Raw genomic sequence first — 17366 nt, 5'->3', positions numbered from 1 at the left:
GTGCCCCTGGTCTGCTGGAGACGGTCTCCAGCAGACCAGGGGCACCGGAGCAGCTTATGAACAGGGCTTTTTCGCCCCGACCTCCGGGGCGAGAAAGCCCCGTTCGTAAGTGCGGATCCGACGTAAGTCGGATCCGCGTAAGTCGGGGACTGCCTGTACAGCTTTCGTCCTCAATTGTGGCTTTTTGGTCACCCAATGAAGAGTTCTTGAACAATTCCCAATTACCCCATTATCATTTTTCTGATTAAATTCTTCCTCCCAGCTGATTTGTAATTGTTGTAGGCTTTATGAAACTGGTCTTTTTAATGCACCAAGTGTACATGTTACTAGTCTGCAGTACTCTATTACACTGTAGACTAATAAAGACAGCCAGTATTTAAACTTCAAACCTTGAGTAAAATTCCTCACATGATGCTTTATTGAGAGGCCAAACAAACAAATACTTAGGCCTTATCTACCATGTCTACACACAAGCTTGCAGCAGTTTAGTTAAACTGGTTTAGTAAAACAGAGCAAACTCCTGTTTGGGCATTCTTGTTTTGGTTTAAGCGTTGCCCACCCTGCCACCCCAGCGGCCTCTGCCTGCCCTATACCTGGCTTCTGCTTTCCCACCTCAGGGATGATTAAATGCTGGCAAGCCCAATAAACAGTATTATTCTAGAACTACATCAAGTTCAGCCTCAGATTACGTCTCTCCAGAAAGGAGAAAGATTATATCGTTTGTGTGGCTGCCGGTTTTGTGAAGTACTGGCTAAAAGTCAGGAGTTATTATGACAGATGTAATGTTGCATTAGCTGCTGTGTGGCAGGTCAGATGATGGTATTAGAGGGGCAGAAGAGGAGAAATCAAATTTCTTCACTGTAAAGCTCCAATAATGAAAAGCAGCAGCCACTTTTCCACTGGAGGATTATCGCAAGGGAGTTCCCTCATCATACAGAAACCCGGATTAGAAGCTAAAAATGCCACTACCCACAGCTCCTTCCTTCAGACGCAACTAATCACTATGGTGGTTTCTTACCCAGATGCTGTCTGTTAAGTAACAGGCTGACAGAAAGAGAAAGGGACCAGTGCAGGGTGTTTCCCCACAACCCCATCTCACCCACATAGGGAACGTTCATCCCTGCAGCGTGCTCAGTGACCTACCCCTGCCTTTGATACTCAAATACCCTCATCATCTCCAAAGCCCTAGAACTTCTCCCTCCTTACCAGGCATAACAATACACAGGCAACAGCAGGGCTGGGGGCGGGGAGGAAGGTGTAGAAATACAAGCAGGGGAAGGACCTAAAGGCAAGGTTTTCTCCCCCCCGCCCCCTCTCCCAGCAGCAACACAGCAGAGAGGAGGAAGCGTTTTCGAGATGGAAGGCCCGGGAGAAGGATTTTCCTGAGAAGCCTGTGCACAGAGACCATGGGCACCCTTGTGTTACAGAGCAATACTTGCAGGGCGGCAGGGATACCGCTGGTTACCAGGGTGCACACAGGCACAGGGTGCAAACAGAGAAGCGCACACACACACACACACACACCCCGAAACCCGCACAAAACAGACACACACGCACGCTTGCACAAAACACAGACACACGCACAAAACACAAACACGCAGATGCACAGACACACACGCACGCATGCACAAAACACAGACATGCACACAGACACACGCATGCATGCACGAAACAGATGCACACAGACACAACACACAGATGCACACAGACACAAAACACAGATGCACACAGACACACGCATGCATGCACAAACCAGATGCACAGACACACACGCATGCATGCACAAACCAGATGCACAGACACACACGCATGCATGCACAAACCAGATGCACAGACACACACGCATGCATGCACAAAACAGATGCAGACACACACGCATGCATGCACAAAACAGATGCACAGACACACACACACTTGCACAAAACACAGATACGCACGCACAAAACACAGCCACACACACACATGCACAAAACACAGATGCACAAAGAGACACGCACGCACAAAACACAGACTCACCCGAAGAGGCCCCTGAGGAAGGAGTGCGAGGACCTGACCCGCTTCTCGGCCTCGGCCATGAGCTGCACGGCCTCGCGCTCCTTGCCGCTGCTGTCCATGGCGGCAGGCGGCTCGGTCTGCGGGGAGGCGCGGGCCGGGCCGGGCGGGGCGCGCCGGGAGATGTAGTCTGGCAGGGGGCGGGCACGCGCCCGCGCACGAGGCACCCGGGGCCGCGAGACATTCCTGCGCCCCGGGCAGCGAGCTATTCCAATTGTGCAAGGGCCCCCCCCTCCTCCGCGTGGGAGACGGTGTCCCTGTGTTGACACTGAGCGTGCACGCGCAACAATGCGTGTGTGGCTGTGTGTGTGTGTGTGTGTGTGTGTGTGAGAGTGGGATTGTGTGTCTAAGGGTGCGAGCGCATAGTGCCCTTGTATCATCGTGTCAGTGGGTCATTGTGTGACGGTGTCCATGGATGTGTAATCATGTCAGGGTGTGGTACTGTGTGTGTGCACGCATGGTGCTGTCCCTGTGGGATGGTGGTTGGGTGTGAAGGTTTCCGATTGGGCCGGTGTCAGTGGATGAGCATGACTCTGTGTTGCATGCAGAATGGTGGCCGTGTGGGATGACGAGTGAGGTGTATATATGTGATGGTGTCTCCGTGTGTGCATGCAGAATGGTGGCCGTGTGGGATGACTAGTGAGGTGTATGTATCTGATGGTGTCTCTGTGTGTGCATGCAGAATGGTGTCCGTGTGGGATGACGAGTGAGGTGTATATGTGATGGTGTCTCTGTGTGTGCATGCAGAATGGTGTCCGTGTGGGATGACTAGTGAGGTGTATGTATCTGATGGTGTCTCTGTGTGTGCATGCAGAATGGTGGCCGTGTGGGATGACTAGTGAGGTGTATGTATCTGATGGTGTCTCTGTGTGTGCATGCAGAATGGTGGCCGTGTGGGATGACTAGTGAGGTGTATATATCTGATGGTGTCTCTGTGTGTGCATGCAGAATGGTGGCCGTGTGGGATGACTAGTGAGGTGTATGTATCTGATGGTGTCTCTGTGTGTGCATGCAGAATGGTGTCCGTGTGGGATGACTAGTGAGGTGTATGTATCTGATGGTGTCTCTGTGTGTGCATGCAGAATGGTGTCCGTGTGGGATGACTAGTGAGGTGTATGTATCTGATGGTGTCTCTGTGTGTGCATGCAGAATGGTGTCCGTGTGGGATGACTAGTGAGGTGTATGTATCTGATGGTGTCTCTGTGTGTGCATGCAGAATGGTGGCCGTGTGGGATGACGAGTGAGGTGTATATATGTGATGGTGTCTCCGTGTGTGCATGCAGAATGGTGGCCGTGTGGGATGACTAGTGAGGTGTATGTATCTGATGGTGTCTCTGTGTGTGCATGCAGAATGGTGTCCGTGTGGGATGACGAGTGAGGTGTATATGTGATGGTGTCTCTGTGTGTGCATGCAGAATGGTGTCCGTGTGGGATGACTAGTGAGGTGTATGTATCTGATGGTGTCTCTGTGTGTGCATGCAGAATGGTGGCCGTGTGGGATGACTAGTGAGGTGTATGTATCTGATGGTGTCTCTGTGTGTGCATGCAGAATGGTGGCCGTGTGGGATGACTAGTGAGGTGTATATATCTGATGGTGTCTCTGTGTGTGCATGCAGAATGGTGGCCGTGTGGGATGACTAGTGAGGTGTATGTATCTGATGGTGTCTCTGTGTGTGCATGCAGAATGGTGGCCGTGTGGGATGACTAGTGAGGTGTATGTATCTGATGGTGTCTCTGTGTGTGCATGCAGAATGGTGTCCGTGTGGGATGACTAGTGAGGTGTATATATCTGATGGTGTCTCTGTGTGTGCATGCAGAATGGTGTCCGTGTGGGATGACTAGTGAGGTGTATGTATCTGATGGTGTCTCTGTGTGTGCATGCAGAATGGTGTCCGTGTGGGATGACTAGTGAGGTGTATGTATCTGATGGTGTCTCTGTGTGTGCATGCAGAATGGTGTCCGTGTGGGATGACTAGTGAGGTGTATGTATCTGATGGTGTCTCTGTGTGTGCATGCAGAATGGTGTCCGTGTGGGATGACTAGTGAGGTGTATATATCTGATGGTGTCTCAGTGTGTGCATGCAGAATGGTGTCCGTGTGGGATGACTAGTGAGGTGTATATATGTGATGGTGTCTCTGTGTGTGCATGCAGAATGGTGTCCGTGTGGGATGACTAGTGAGGTGTATATATCTGATGGTGTCTGTGTGTGCATGCAGAATGGTGGCAGTATGTGATGGTGTCAGTGAGCGTGTGTGAGATTATGATTTTGTATGATTTTGTCAGTGCCTGGGTACAAGCCTTAGAGAGGTAGCTGTGTTAGTCTGTATCTGCAAAAACAATGTGGAGTCCTGTGGCATCTTAAAGACTAACAGATATATTTGGGCATAAGCTTTTTCAGATGCTTCAGAGGGGTAACTGAGTTAGTCAAATGTCACCCATGAAATCTTATGCCCAAATCCGTTAGTCTTTAAGGTGCCACAGGATTCCACATTGTTTATCAATGTGAAACAGTATTGAAACAAAGCTTTTCTGTGTTTGAGAATCAAATTTTTTTCTGGAATTTCGATTATGTAGAAAATGTTGACATTTTGAACAAAAACAAATGTCAAATGGTAGAATTTCCCGGAAGAGAGAAATTCAATTTTCCAACTAGATCTACTTCCAACCTTTCCCCCTAGAATTCCCTGTAATCCTGCCAAGACATGCAATTAACACATAGTAAAGTTATAAAGATATTAATACACGTATATATGGAAGAACATGATTTCTCAAATATCTTCACATGTGAAACTGGCAATTTGGCATTTGGAAGAGAGCTTTCGCTTGGCTACTTTCTACAATATATGATAATGCTAAATGCAACAGAACAAACCCCTCTAATGAATGAAATCATTCTGAAAGATGTAACTCGGATGAAAGTTACATAGCAATAGAAGCATGGGACTTAACTCTCAAGGGCATATCTGCACTGAAATGAGACACCTGTATTTGGCCTGTGTCAGCTGACTTGGGCTCTAGTTAGGGGCTATTTAATTGCAGTGTAGCATTTTGGGTTGTAGCCTGAGCTCCCACCCAACTCTCAAGATCCTTGAGTCTCAGATCCAGTCTGACCCCAACCATCTACACCACAATTAAACAGTACGACCCCTGAGAAGCCAAGTCAGCTAGCATGAGCTAGCCACCAGTTATTAACAGCAGCATAAATATACCCCATGTGAAAGTAGAAAGAATTATACTGTAAGAGAAAGACGAATTGTGCTGTAATAATTGAATAAGTTGAAGGAATTCTGTTTGTCTTTTAAGAGATCAACGTGCTACCCAGGTGGGCCTGAGTTAACAGGAAAAGGAACATTAGGTGTTAGGCAGAAAGCAAATTGAGATAACCAAGTAGATATGGACAGGAGATTGCTGTGTGCTTGATGTGGAAATGAAGATACTTGACTAAGTCTCACACTAATCATGTGAAGTTTTGCCCCTCCTTTTAATCCTGTTAACTTGACTTTTTTTTGACTGTATAAATCAAGGGGTTTGAACCTTGCATGGTGCTCACATTTTCTGGATGCATTTTAGCAGAGCTTTGCTAAAATAAAAAGAGCGGTCTGACAAATCTGTGAGTCCTGTCTGACTTTGACACCCGTATGTACGATGATGAGTAAAATATCATGCACAAGCATAAGGGGGCAATCTTCACAATATCTTCTATAGTACTGGAGGTTTATTATTTTGCTCAACGTACAATGTACCAGTAGATTATAGCCGTAAGGCAAGCAATCATAAACATTTGGAGGCAGCTTCCCACAAATGTAAAGCAGAGGCCTTGAATTCTGAAATGGGAAGCGAATGAAAAGCACAGAGCAAAATTCTGTCGGAAAAGTTTGAAGTGACAGCAGATTGAGTATCTTCAGAGGTAGGTAGAGGTTTTTCAGTTTACTGAGGCTTTCTGTGCAGCAAACCTTGCATAAAAAACAACAAACAAAAAACCTTGACAACATGACCCTGACGGAGTACTTAGAATGTAACCTGAAAAATGTTGGAATCACACCAAGATTGAGATATCTACAGCAATTTTACTTGTGAAGAATATTTGAAAATCATGTAAACTAAAAGAAAAGCTGAAGATTTGTGATGGATGGAACATATCAGCTCCACTGGCTCATTCGGTTAGGCATAGGCTACCAACCTGATTTTCCCATGCTACTGTGCAAGTGCAGTTATGCTTAGAGACCTCTAGGGCGATACAATTTGCTGGGATCTGGAGTGACCAGCACAGTCCTCCCATTACTGTGTGCCTCAGCATGGGACTTTTCCTAAATCATAGACTCTCAGAACACTAGAACTGGACAGGGCCTCAAAGGGTCATCAAGTCCAGTCCCCTGCCCTCACGGCAGGACCAAGCACCATCTAGATCATCCCTGATAGATGTCTGTCTAACCTGCTCTTAAATATCTCCAATGATGGAGATTCCACAACCTCCCTAGGCAATTTATTCCAGTGCTTCACCACCCTGACAGATAGAAAGTTTTTCCTAATGTCCAACCTAAGCCTCCCTTGCTGCAGTTTAAGCCCCTTGCTTCTTGTTCTATCCTCAGAGGCCAAGGAGAACAATTTTTCTCCCTTCTCCTTGTAACACCCTTGAAGTACTTGAAAATTGCTATCATGTCCCCTCTCAGTCTTCTCTTTTCCAAACAAACCCAATTCTTTCAGTCTTCTTTCATGGATTGGGGAGAGATTCCAAGTACAAGGGTTACAAGCTATTGCTAGACAGTGCACATCTTCACTCTCCCTGTTTCCTTCCTAAAGGGAGCCCTCCCTGCTCCAAAAGTCAGCTCCAAACTGCCTCACACTGGCACTGTTGCAGCTCACTGCAAAACACGACTGTACCCTGATTGGTCCGTGATGTTTGATACAAACTCCTGTGATAAATCTGCCGTCGTTATTACGATGGCATTTATGAAAGCCCATCCTGGGAATAACCCTACTTCCACTAAAGTCACTTGTAAACTTCCCAGTTATTTCAGTAAGTCCTGGATCAGATTTCAATATGTAACAATGCACAATTTACTCTATGCTCTATTGCTGGAAAATTAGTACAAATACAATGAGAAAGTCAGACATTTAGATTCAGAGACCAGATGCCATACCCATAGAATGGGGACCCGTATCTGGGAAGGAAGTGACTCTGAAAAGGATTTAGGGGTTATAGTCAGACACTGTAGACAAATAGGGATCTTTAATCCTCAATTTCCAGGAGCAGGAAATTAGCAATCTGGTTTTTCTCCCCAAAAGATAGCTTCAAAAGGATGAATCCAAAGTGAGTCATTTGCATTCTTCTCCTCCGCTCCCCCCAGGTATTTCTAGAAAATGCACTTTCCAAGCACTGTCCCACAAAGATCTTTAAGGTTCCTAACATTTACATTAGTCAAGTCTCTAGAAAAAAAAGGTACCTATAGTCCCACAATAACATATAGGGTACGGCAAGACTGCTCTGCATTTTGCGTATCTTTTTCCAATATTTTTGTCGGAAGAGGCTTTTCTGAAATTTGGCCCGTCTAGACTGGGCCAAATTTTGGAGAAAAAAAACCTCTTTCAAAAGCCCACTTCTTCCTCATGGAACAAGGAATACAGGGGCTTCTGAAAGAGCATGTTTGCTCTTCCGCAAAAAAAAAAAAAAAAAAGCAGAAGAGCAAACACGTTCCCTGGACGTGGCAGAGTTTTCAGGATATCCCAAAAAAACCCACAGTCCAGCCATACCCATAGACAAAAGTTCACACAGAGTACTGCAGGACAGGGGATATGTTTGCCACAGATTGTCATTAATCATAATTTTTGCCTCCAACTGGCATTCCCCCAATCTTTTTGCATTTCCCCAGTTTGTCAACATTGGTTAAAAATGACTATGGATGATTCAGAGATTTCCTTAGCTAGCTCCTTTAAGAGCCCTGAGAGGCAGTGATGTGGGCCTGCCGATTCGGAAATATTTAATTTTAGCACGCGTCTCCTGTCGTCCTTAAAACAACCAGTGGCTGGAATTTAAAGCCCAGCACAAATCAAATTAGATATAAGGCACACCAGTAGGGTTACCATATTTGAACTTTCAAAAAAGAGGATACCCTTGAGAAGGAGTGTATCTGTATCAGTATCTACCAACTCACATTGTAGTAATGTGTTATATAGTATGTATGTATTTATTATATAACACATTACTACATCATGAGTTGGTAGATATGGATACAGATACACTCCCTCTCCAGGGTGTCCTCTTTTTTGAAAGTTCAAATATGGTAACCCTAAAGGGAGGACAGACAACCATTGAAATGAACAACCAATGGGATGAGTAGATTTTCCATGTCTTGAAGTCCTCATATGAAGACAAGATGACTTTGAGGAACAGAGATCTTCCTGAAACACGATTGAGTTCTGTGCTGTAATCACTGAGGGTATGTCTACATTGCCACCCTAGTTCGAACTAGGGTGGCTAATGTAGGCATTCGAAGTTGCAAATGAAGCCCGGGATTTAAATATCCCAGGCTTCATTTGCATCTTCCCAGGCGCCACCATTTTTAAATCCCCCTTAGTCCGAACTCCGTGCCCGGGGCTACACGCGGCACGGAATAGGTAGTTCGAATTAGGATCTTTAATTCGAACTACCGTTACTCCTCGTGGAACGAGGAACAAGGTGTACCGGTAGTTCGAATTAGAGATCCTAATTCAAACTACCTACTCTGTGCCGCGTGTAGCCGCGGGCACAGAGTTCGGACTAAGGGGGATTTAAAAATGGCGGCGCCCGGGAAGATGCAAATGAAGCCCGGGATATTTAAATATCCCGGGCTTCATTTGCAACTTCGAATGCCTACATTAGCCACCCTAGTTCGAACTAAGGTGGCAGTGTAGACATACCCTGAGTGAATTTCTAAGCCCAATACAGAAAATGAAATTATCCTGATCTAACAGACCCTTCTGGCCTAAAATGATAGGACTCTGAAGTCATTATTTGATCTGCAAAAGACAACAGGGAGTGGGTGGCAACTTGGGAACCAGGGCTAGCAAGTTCGTATGGACAGGAGGCCAGGGGTGTTATGAAGGAAAGGTGTGTCTTTGAGAGAACATTTGTGTTCATGGGAAAGACCTTCTGTTCTCTGGGCCACATGCATTATGGCGATTCAAGGGGTGCCGCATCAGACTGCAGCTGTAGCTATGATGCCAGAGGGCCTCAAACACTCCATCCCCTGAAATGAAGTCCGCCTGTGATGAACTGATGACAGCACAGAGGTTGCTGTGGGGACAGAGCTCACAATGGCCAACATATTCCATGCTCATCAAGATGAGCACTGACTGCTCCAGCTGGCCTTGGATGAGCACAGTTACTCCTCCTTGCCCCTTGGTCTTTTGAATCCTGACAATCTCTATTCTCCACTTGGAAAAGGGAGATCAGGAAGCCCTGTGGAGATCCATTCACAAGGTGCTCGGCCCACAATAAGGTAGGGTAAGATGTTTCTCTACAGCGTATTAGACAAGACTTTGTTTAACTTTAAAAATGAGTAGTCCTCAGAGACCAACAAAAATTTAGAGGATCATGGGCTTTCATGGGTAAGGACCACTTCATCAGATGAGTTGGAGCAGAAATAACAGAATCCAAGAGATAGACAGAACCAAAAGAACTACTTGTCAATTGTAGGACCCGTGTTAATTATGCTAATTAAGTAAGCTGGATGTCTCCCATTCATACCTTTTGGTGTGAAAATAGGGATGTTAAAGGAAGAAGAAACTGGCTTTCTAGTGTGCTAACCAGTTTATGTCTTTAGTCAAGCCCAGGGTAACGGTATCAAATGTGTATGAATTCCACTTCTGCTCTCTCTCTATAATTGGGTGGTGACATTCCTTTGTAGAAGAATGGCTACTTTTAAATTCATGATTGAGTGCCCAGGTATGTTAAAATGTTCCCCTACCAGTTTCTGTGTGTTACCACTTCTCCTGTCTGATTTGTGTCCATTTCTCCTTTGTTGCAGAGACAGTCCGGTTTGGCCAATATACATGGCCGAAGGGCATTGCTGCCACTTAATGACATAGATCACATTAGAGGATGTGCAGTTGTATGAACCACTGATGTTCTGGCTTAAGAGGTCCTGTCCTGCTGTCACATCGATAGATGTGTGGACAGGGTTGGCAATGGGGAGTGTTGCAGGGGTGAATGGGTCTGAGGTATGATCTGTGAATGCTGGAAATTATTTGCATCAGTTAGGATGGTTGAAATACTCCAACCACTAGGGCTGCTACCTCTTCCTATGAAGAAGTCCCCCACACCCAAGGGGCCAGTGCTGCGGGCCCTTCCCCACAGCAAACTGAGCTCTACAGCGCAGGGCTGGGCTTCTGCACAAGCACCCACCATTATTTCCTGTTTATATTTACATTACTTCTGCGGGGGCCTGATCCGAGGCCCGGGAGGCGAAAGAAGGAAATTACAGAGCAGCTGGCAGTGAGCTCAGCTCCCACAGGTAGGTGGATGCTGACTTGCAGTGTTACCGACAAGAACACCCCGTACCACAGGGACATGCACCACGGCCGACAGGGTAGGTACAAGCAATTGGCACCTACGGGTACGTGGAGAAGGATTCCCGCTCACGCAGACAGGTGGCCGGGGAGCACCGCTCCTATGGCCAGGAGATCAGGTCTCCACGCGAATGGACAGGCTGCCAGTGAGCTCAGCTCCCTCGGGCAAGTGGACGATGAGCCCCGCTGTTACGGACAAGATGCCCAGGAACCTGCTAAAACCGGCCGGTTGCCAGCGAGCCCCCTGCCTGTAGCCATCAGCCAGCGCGATTTCCGCCAACCACCACTTCACCTCAGCACACGCCTCTGGGCCCTGACAGGGGCTGGACCAGTGAGCTTGGCACAGGGGGAGCCTGTGTGTATCTCTGAGCAACGGGACTCTCGGCGAAGGACTGTTCTCCCAGCTCGCACAGGCAGGGGCGGTTGAGCGCCGCTCTGGTGGGCACGGTTGCCTCAAGGCCAGTTCCGACAGGCAGGGGCCCTCGATACACGCTCCGCTGGGCAGGGGGCCGGCCAGCCTAGCTCCATGTGACCAAAGGCCCCTGACAGATTGCTTCCTTCCCCTTCCAACAGCCACCAGTTTTCCTTGCCGATCAATTCCTTCCATCAATCAATGAATGCGGCTCCCGCCCCAACACCAATTGTCACCTCACCCAGATTGACTGTCCATTTCTGCCTTTGGTTCCGTCAGGCTGCTAATAAGTTCAGCTCCCACAAGCAGGCAACTGACGACTCCCACCCTTGCAGACAAGCCGGCAGGGAGCTCAGAGCCCACAGGCGTCTAGACAGGAGGTACAGGGCTGAACCGGGACGGGGCTACAAGGGCAGCTGCCCAGGGCATGAAGCTGTGGGGGAAGAAAAATGGACAGGTTTGTGGGGGAGTTCTATGGTTCCCATGTTCCCCCTCCCCCAGCTTTATTCCTTCCACTTGGTACGGAGGGTTTCAAACCTTTGGAATACCGTCACCTCTTTGCAGGAGCTGACTCACCCATGCGAGCAGCTGGTGCTGCAGTCATATCCCCGGAGCAAACCCCTTTTTGCAGGGCTACTTTACTAACTCCCAGCATTCCTTGCAGCTTCCTTTTTATTACTTGCGTAGGGGCCTGATCCGAGGCCCGGGAGGCGAAAGAAGGAAGTTACAGAGCGGCTGGCAGTGAGCTTGGCTCCCACAGGTAGGCGGATGCTGACTTGCAGTGTTACCGACAAGAACACCCCGTACCACAGGGACATGCACCACGGCCGACAGGGTAGGTACAAGCAATTGGCACCTACGGGTACGTGGAGAAGGACTCCCGCTCACGCAGACAGGTGGCCGGGGAGCACAGCTCCTATGGCCAGGAGATCAGGTCTCCACGCGAATGGACAGGCTGCCAGTGAGCTCAGCTCCCTCGGGCAAGTGGACGATGAGCCCCGCTGTTACGGACAAGATGCCCAGGAACCTGCTAAAACCGGCCGGTTGCCAGCGAGCCCCCTGCCTGTAGCCATCAGCCAGCGCGATTTCCGCCAACCACCACTTCACCTCAGCTCACGCCTCTGGGCCCTGACGGGCTGGACCAGTGAGCTTGGCACAGGGGGAGCCTGTGTGTATCTCTGAGCAACAGGACTCTTGGCGAAGGACTGTTCTCCCAGCTCGCACAGGCAGGGGCGGTTGAGCGCCGCTCTGGTGGGCACGGTTGCCTCAAGGCCAGTTCCGACAGGCAGGGGCCCTCGATACACGCTCCGCTGGGCAGGGGGCCGGCCAGCCTAGCTCCATGTGACCAAAGGCCCCTGACAGATTGCTTCCTTCCCCTTCCAACAGCCACCAGTTTTCCTTGCCGATCAATTCCTTCCACCAATCAGTGAATGCGGCTCCCGCCCCAACACCGATTGTCACCTCACCCAGATTGACTGTCCATTTCTGCCTTTGGTTCTGTCAGGCTACTAATAAGTTCAGCTCCCACAAGCAGGCAACTGACGACTCCCACCCTTGCTGACAAGCCGGCAGGGAGCTCAGAGCTCACAGGCGTCTAGACAGGAGGTACAGGGCTGAACCAGGACGGGGCTACAAGGGCAGCTGCCCAGGGCATGAAGCTGTGGGGGAAGAAAAATGGAGAGGTTTGTGGGGGAGTTCTATGGTTCCCACGTTCCCCCTCCCCCAGCTTTATGCCTTCCACTTGGTACGGAGGGTTGCAAACCTTTGGAATACCGTCACCTCTTTGCAGGAGCTGACTCACCCATGCGAGCAGCTGGTGCTGCAGTCATATCCCCGGAGCAAACCCCTTCTTGCAGGGCTACTTTACTAACTCCCAGCATTCCTTGCAGCTTCCTTTTTATTACTTGCGTAGGGGCCTGATCCGAGGCCCGGGAGGCGAAAGAAGGAAGTTACAGAGCGGCTGGCAGTGAGCTTGGCTCCCACAGGTAGGTGGATGCTGACTTGCAGTGTTACCGACAAGAACACCCCGTACCACAGGGACATGCACCACGGCCGACAGGGTAGGTACAAGCAATTGGCACCTACGGGTACGTGGAGAAGGACTCCCGCTCGCGCAGACAGGTGGCCGGGGAGCACCGCTCCTATGGCCAGGAGATCAGGTCTCCACGCGAATGGACAGGCTGCCAGTGAGCTCAGCTCCCTCGGGCAAGTGGACGATGAGCCCCGCTGTTACGGACAAGATGCCCAGGAACCTGCTAAAACCGGCCGGTTGCCAGCGAGCCCCCTGCCTGTAGCCATCAGCCAGCGCGATTTCCGCCAACCACCACTTCACCTCAGCACACGCCTCTGGGCCCTGACAGGGGCTGGACCAGTGAGCTTGGCACAGGGGGAGCCTGTGTGTATCTCTGAGCAACAGGACTCTTGGCGAAGGACTGTTCTCCCAGCTCGCACAGGCAGGGGCGGTTGAGCGCCGCTCTGGTGGGCACGGTTGCCTCAAGGCCAGTTCCGACAGGCAGGGGCCCTCGATACACGCTCCGCTGGGCAGGGGGCCGGCCAGCCCAGCTCCATGTGACCAAAGGCCCCTGACAGATTGCTTCCTTCCCCTTCCAACAGCCACCAGTTTTCCTTGCCGATCAATTCCTCCCACCAGTCAGTGAATGCGGCTCCCGCCCCAACACCGATTGTCACCTCACCCAGATTGACTGTCCATTTCTGCCTTTGGTTCTGTCAGGCTACTAATAAGTTCAGCTCCCACAAGCAGGCAACTGACGACTCCCACCCTTGCTGACAAGCCGGCAGGGAGCTCAGAGCCCACAGGCGTCTAGACAGGAGGTGCAGGGCTGAACCGGGACGGGGCTACAAGGGCAGCTGCCCAGGCATGAAGCTGTGGGGGAAGAAAAATGGACAGGTTTGTGGGGGAGTTCTATGGTTCCCATGTTCCCCCTCCCCCAGCTTTATTCCTTCCACTTGGTACGGAGGGTTTCAAACCTTTGGAATACCGTCACCTCTTTGCAGGAGCTGACTCACCCATGCGAGCAGCTGGTGCTGCAGTCATATCCCCGGAGCAAACCCCTTCTTGCAGGGCTACTTTACTAACTCCCAGCATTCCTTGCAGCTTCCTTTTTATTACTTGCGTAGGGGCCTGATCCGAGGCCCGGGAGGCGAAAGAAGGAAGTTACAGAGCGGCTGGCAGTGAGCTTGGCTCCCACAGGTAGGCGGATGCTGACTTGCAGTGTTACCGACAAGAACACCCCGTACCACAGGGACATGCACCACGGCCGACAGGGTAGGTACAAGCAATTGGCACCTACGGGTACGTGGAGAAGGACTCCCGCTCGCGCAGACAGGTGGCCGGGGAGCACCGCTCCTATGGCCAGGAGATCAGGTCTCCACGCGAATGGACAGGCTGCCAGTGAGCTCAGCTCCCTCGGGCAAGTGGACGATGAGCCCCGCTGTTACGGACAAGATGCCCAGGAACCTGCTAAAACCGGCCGGTTGCCAGCGAGCCCCCTGCCTGTAGCCATCAGCCAGCGCGATTTCCGCCAACCACCACTTCACCTCAGCACACGCCTCTGGGCCCTGACAGGGGCTGGACCAGTGAGCTTGGCACAGGGGGAGCCTGTGTGTATCTCTGAGCAACGGGACTCTCGGCGAAGGACTGTTCTCCCAGCTCGCACAGGCAGGGGCGGTTGAGCGCCGCTCTGGTGGGCACAGTTGCCTCAAGGCCAGTTCCGACAGGCAGGGGCCCTCGATACACGCTCCGCTGGGCAGGGGGCCGGCCAGCCTAGCTCCATGTGAAAAAAGACCCTAGACAAATTGCTTCCTTCCCATTCCCACAACCACCTCTTTTCCTTGCCGATCAATTCCTCCCACCAGTCTGCCCCCTCCCACTCCGCTGCTCCCTCAGACCGTCAGTCCTCAGCTTAGGTTGTTCCCTTCATTTTTCCCATGCGGCTCCCTCCCTGAAATGCTGCTCCTCTCCCCAGAAGTATCTCTAGCCAGGCAGACAACATTCGCGATTCACAACATGCGTGATCGAGCGATTAACGCAGTAGGCTGGGAGTCACTGCTAGAGGGTGGGTGGGTCACTTTCGGGAGTCTCTTCCCCGCCTCATGCTCCTGCCCCAACCCAGACCCCACATTCTGCGCCAAAATCTTTCAGGGTTCATCCTCTCCCACACCTGAACTCCCTTCCGGCCCCCGTGCTCACGCCCAGAACCTGCATCCCACACCCTCTTCTGCACCCAAACTCTGTTCCAGACGCATAGGCTGAGAGGTAGTTGGCAGCCACGGGGGCCTAAATTGCCATTGGCTCCAGTGACAGTCACCTCAGAAAGGTGTCATCCTTCTTCAGTTCTAATTTTTCAGTGATGTCACCTGGAGCCACAACAAGAGTTGGGCCAGGCCAGGAGGGAGCCACAAGAGTAGGGCTGACATGGATCCATGGGAGCTGATGCCCCTCCTAGGAGGATGAAAGAGGAAGAGATGGACATGGAAAGAGGTCCTCAGGCCTCAGCCACTGTGGAGCCCCCAGGATTGGAGTCAGCTACTTCTACTGTCACCACGGGGAGAATCTTTCCCCCTTGTCCCCAGACGGGTGTGGAACATCGGCTATTTACTCACACGTTTTACCCTGTCAGCACAGATTTCTTCCCCGGACTGGGACCAGGGAGGAGCCGAGCTTTGAGCTGTAGAGTCGCTGGGTCCAGGCGCAGCACGTGGCTTCGGGTGCAGCGAGAGGAGATCCGGTCGTAGGGGTAGCGTGAGAGGATCGCACACCGCAGAGCATCCTCGGTAAGGAAACCAGCTCTGTCTGGGCCCTGCCGCTGCGAGGAGGAGAACGTCTGCCTGGTGCTTCCCTAGCTCCTGTTTGGGAGGGGGATAGACGCCACGGGTGCCTAGTGTGGCGTGAGAGTTCTTCTTGGTGCGGAGGAGCTTGGTTTTATCATTTTTAGAGGCAAATAGGTGCTGTGACGTAGCGGGGGAGCTGTCTGCTCTGTAACCCAGCATTCCCCTGGGCCAAGTCACATCACAGCGCAGACACATAGGCCCAGCCTGGGCAGTTAGCAAAACTCTTCCCAGGGGGAGAGAGAAAGTGGGGGAGGTGGAGACGAACACCAGCTGTCAGGGGAAGAGGTCTGTTGCTCGCTGGGAAAAATGAAGGGAACAACCTAAGCTGAGGACTGACGGTCTGAGGGGGCGATAAATCCCCTAACCTCAGGGGTCTGAGGCATCCTGTCAAAAGCGAGGTCTCCCCCCCTTCATCTGCATCTCCTGCGGGATCCTTGAAGCTTGCAACCCAGATGCTCCATGACTTACTACCGCCGTAGCGGTGGTCTGGGCTCCTGTTTCAGCAATCTCCACCTGCAGGGCTGCCGTCTGGCCCTCTTGAATGATTGATTGTAACCGGAGGTTGTGTGAGACCCCCGTCAAAGGAGTCTCCTCAGAGGGCGGGAGAGATTTCTCCGGCAGGATCACCATTAAGCGGAGCGCTCCATCCCCTCTATCCCCGGCTCTGAGAGCATTCTGTGGAATGCGGGCCTCTCCTAAGCACAAAGAGTGGCCGTCAGAGACCAGCATGGCCCCTCGACAAGTGTCACATTTTGGAGGCCGGGTGAGCCCGGCCTAGTGTCCGCTGTCGAAATGGAGCAATAATCGGAGGGGTTCGCTTCAGGGAAAAACTCATTTTCACGTCTTTTTGGATTTTAGGATGAAGGAGTCAGCGCTGCCCGAAGGCTCCATCTGCTCTGAGGATGGTGAAGGACCTGAGGGAAGCTGCGTCACGCGAGTGCAAAATCAGGCGCCAACGGCACCACGAGACGGCTACTGCACATGGGCAGGGCGGCCAGGCACCGCGAGCAACATTCTGCGATCGTTGGGACGAGGAGCCACCGGCACGTTCGAGAGGAGCACCCACAGCGTGGAGCACCCACGGGGCACCGCTTGAAGGAGAAGCGAGGCACGTGGCCAGGGGCCTGAGGGAATCCGGCAACTCACACCAGCTTCCACTCCAGCAGCTCCTGGCTGGAGGTGACTGTTTTCAAGCTGCGAGACATTAGTAAAGAGGAGAAATACTGCAGCAGAACAATGAGAGAGCAAAAGAGAGAGAGAGATTTAGAATAAAAGTGTCAAAGGTGGAATCATTTTTGTTTGCTTGTTTTATAAAAAATAACAGCCTTAAAAAAAAATCAGCATTTTCAGTTACCCTTGTGGGTGGAATTCCTTAGAATTCTAAAGGAACCGAGAAAAACTCTTTCCAAAGCTATCAGCAGGGGTAATAGGATGGATTCTGGGGTACCACTGGGAGGATCCAATCAGGGTGAAGTGCATAGAAACAGGGCTCCTGACAAGCCA

General features: G+C 51.0%; 1 protein-coding gene and 1 long non-coding RNA gene across 5 annotated transcripts in view; one reads left to right on the top strand and one right to left on the bottom strand.

The window, feature by feature from the left end:
* NAPB (NSF attachment protein beta) overlaps positions 1-2326 on the bottom strand; it is a 36853-nt gene extending 34527 nt beyond the window's left edge. Inside the window, exon 1 of one of the 2 annotated variants that reach the window (XM_075925729.2) lies at positions 2017-2326. In XM_075925729.2, coding sequence (XP_075781844.2) covers positions 2017-2236 — 220 coding nt within the window. In that variant the 5' untranslated portion in view covers positions 2237-2326. The remainder of the gene's footprint in view (positions 1-2016) is intronic. The other variant, XM_075925730.2, reaches the window with a different exon arrangement.
* Positions 2327-11048: 8722 nt separating this feature from the next.
* LOC112543549 (uncharacterized) lies at positions 11049-17152 on the top strand. Of its 3 annotated transcripts, none has more exons than XR_016349299.1 (3): positions 11049-11469; positions 11700-15806; positions 16722-17152. It is a non-coding gene; the product is annotated as an uncharacterized LOC112543549 (long non-coding RNA). The 3 variants fall into 3 exon arrangements; XR_016349298.1 differs by having other exon boundaries at positions 11049-13920; positions 14151-15806; XR_012903048.2 differs by having other exon boundaries at positions 11049-15806.
* The last annotated feature ends 214 nt before the right edge of the window (positions 17153-17366 follow it).

Source organism: Pelodiscus sinensis, chromosome 3 (assembly GCF_052426305.1).
Source record: "Pelodiscus sinensis isolate ZL-2025 chromosome 3, ASM5242630v1, whole genome shotgun sequence".
In the NCBI taxonomy this organism is placed as follows: Eukaryota; Metazoa; Chordata; order Testudines; family Trionychidae; genus Pelodiscus; species Pelodiscus sinensis.
Note: the sequence above shows the minus strand (reverse complement) of the source record. Positions and strands in the feature narration are given on the sequence as shown.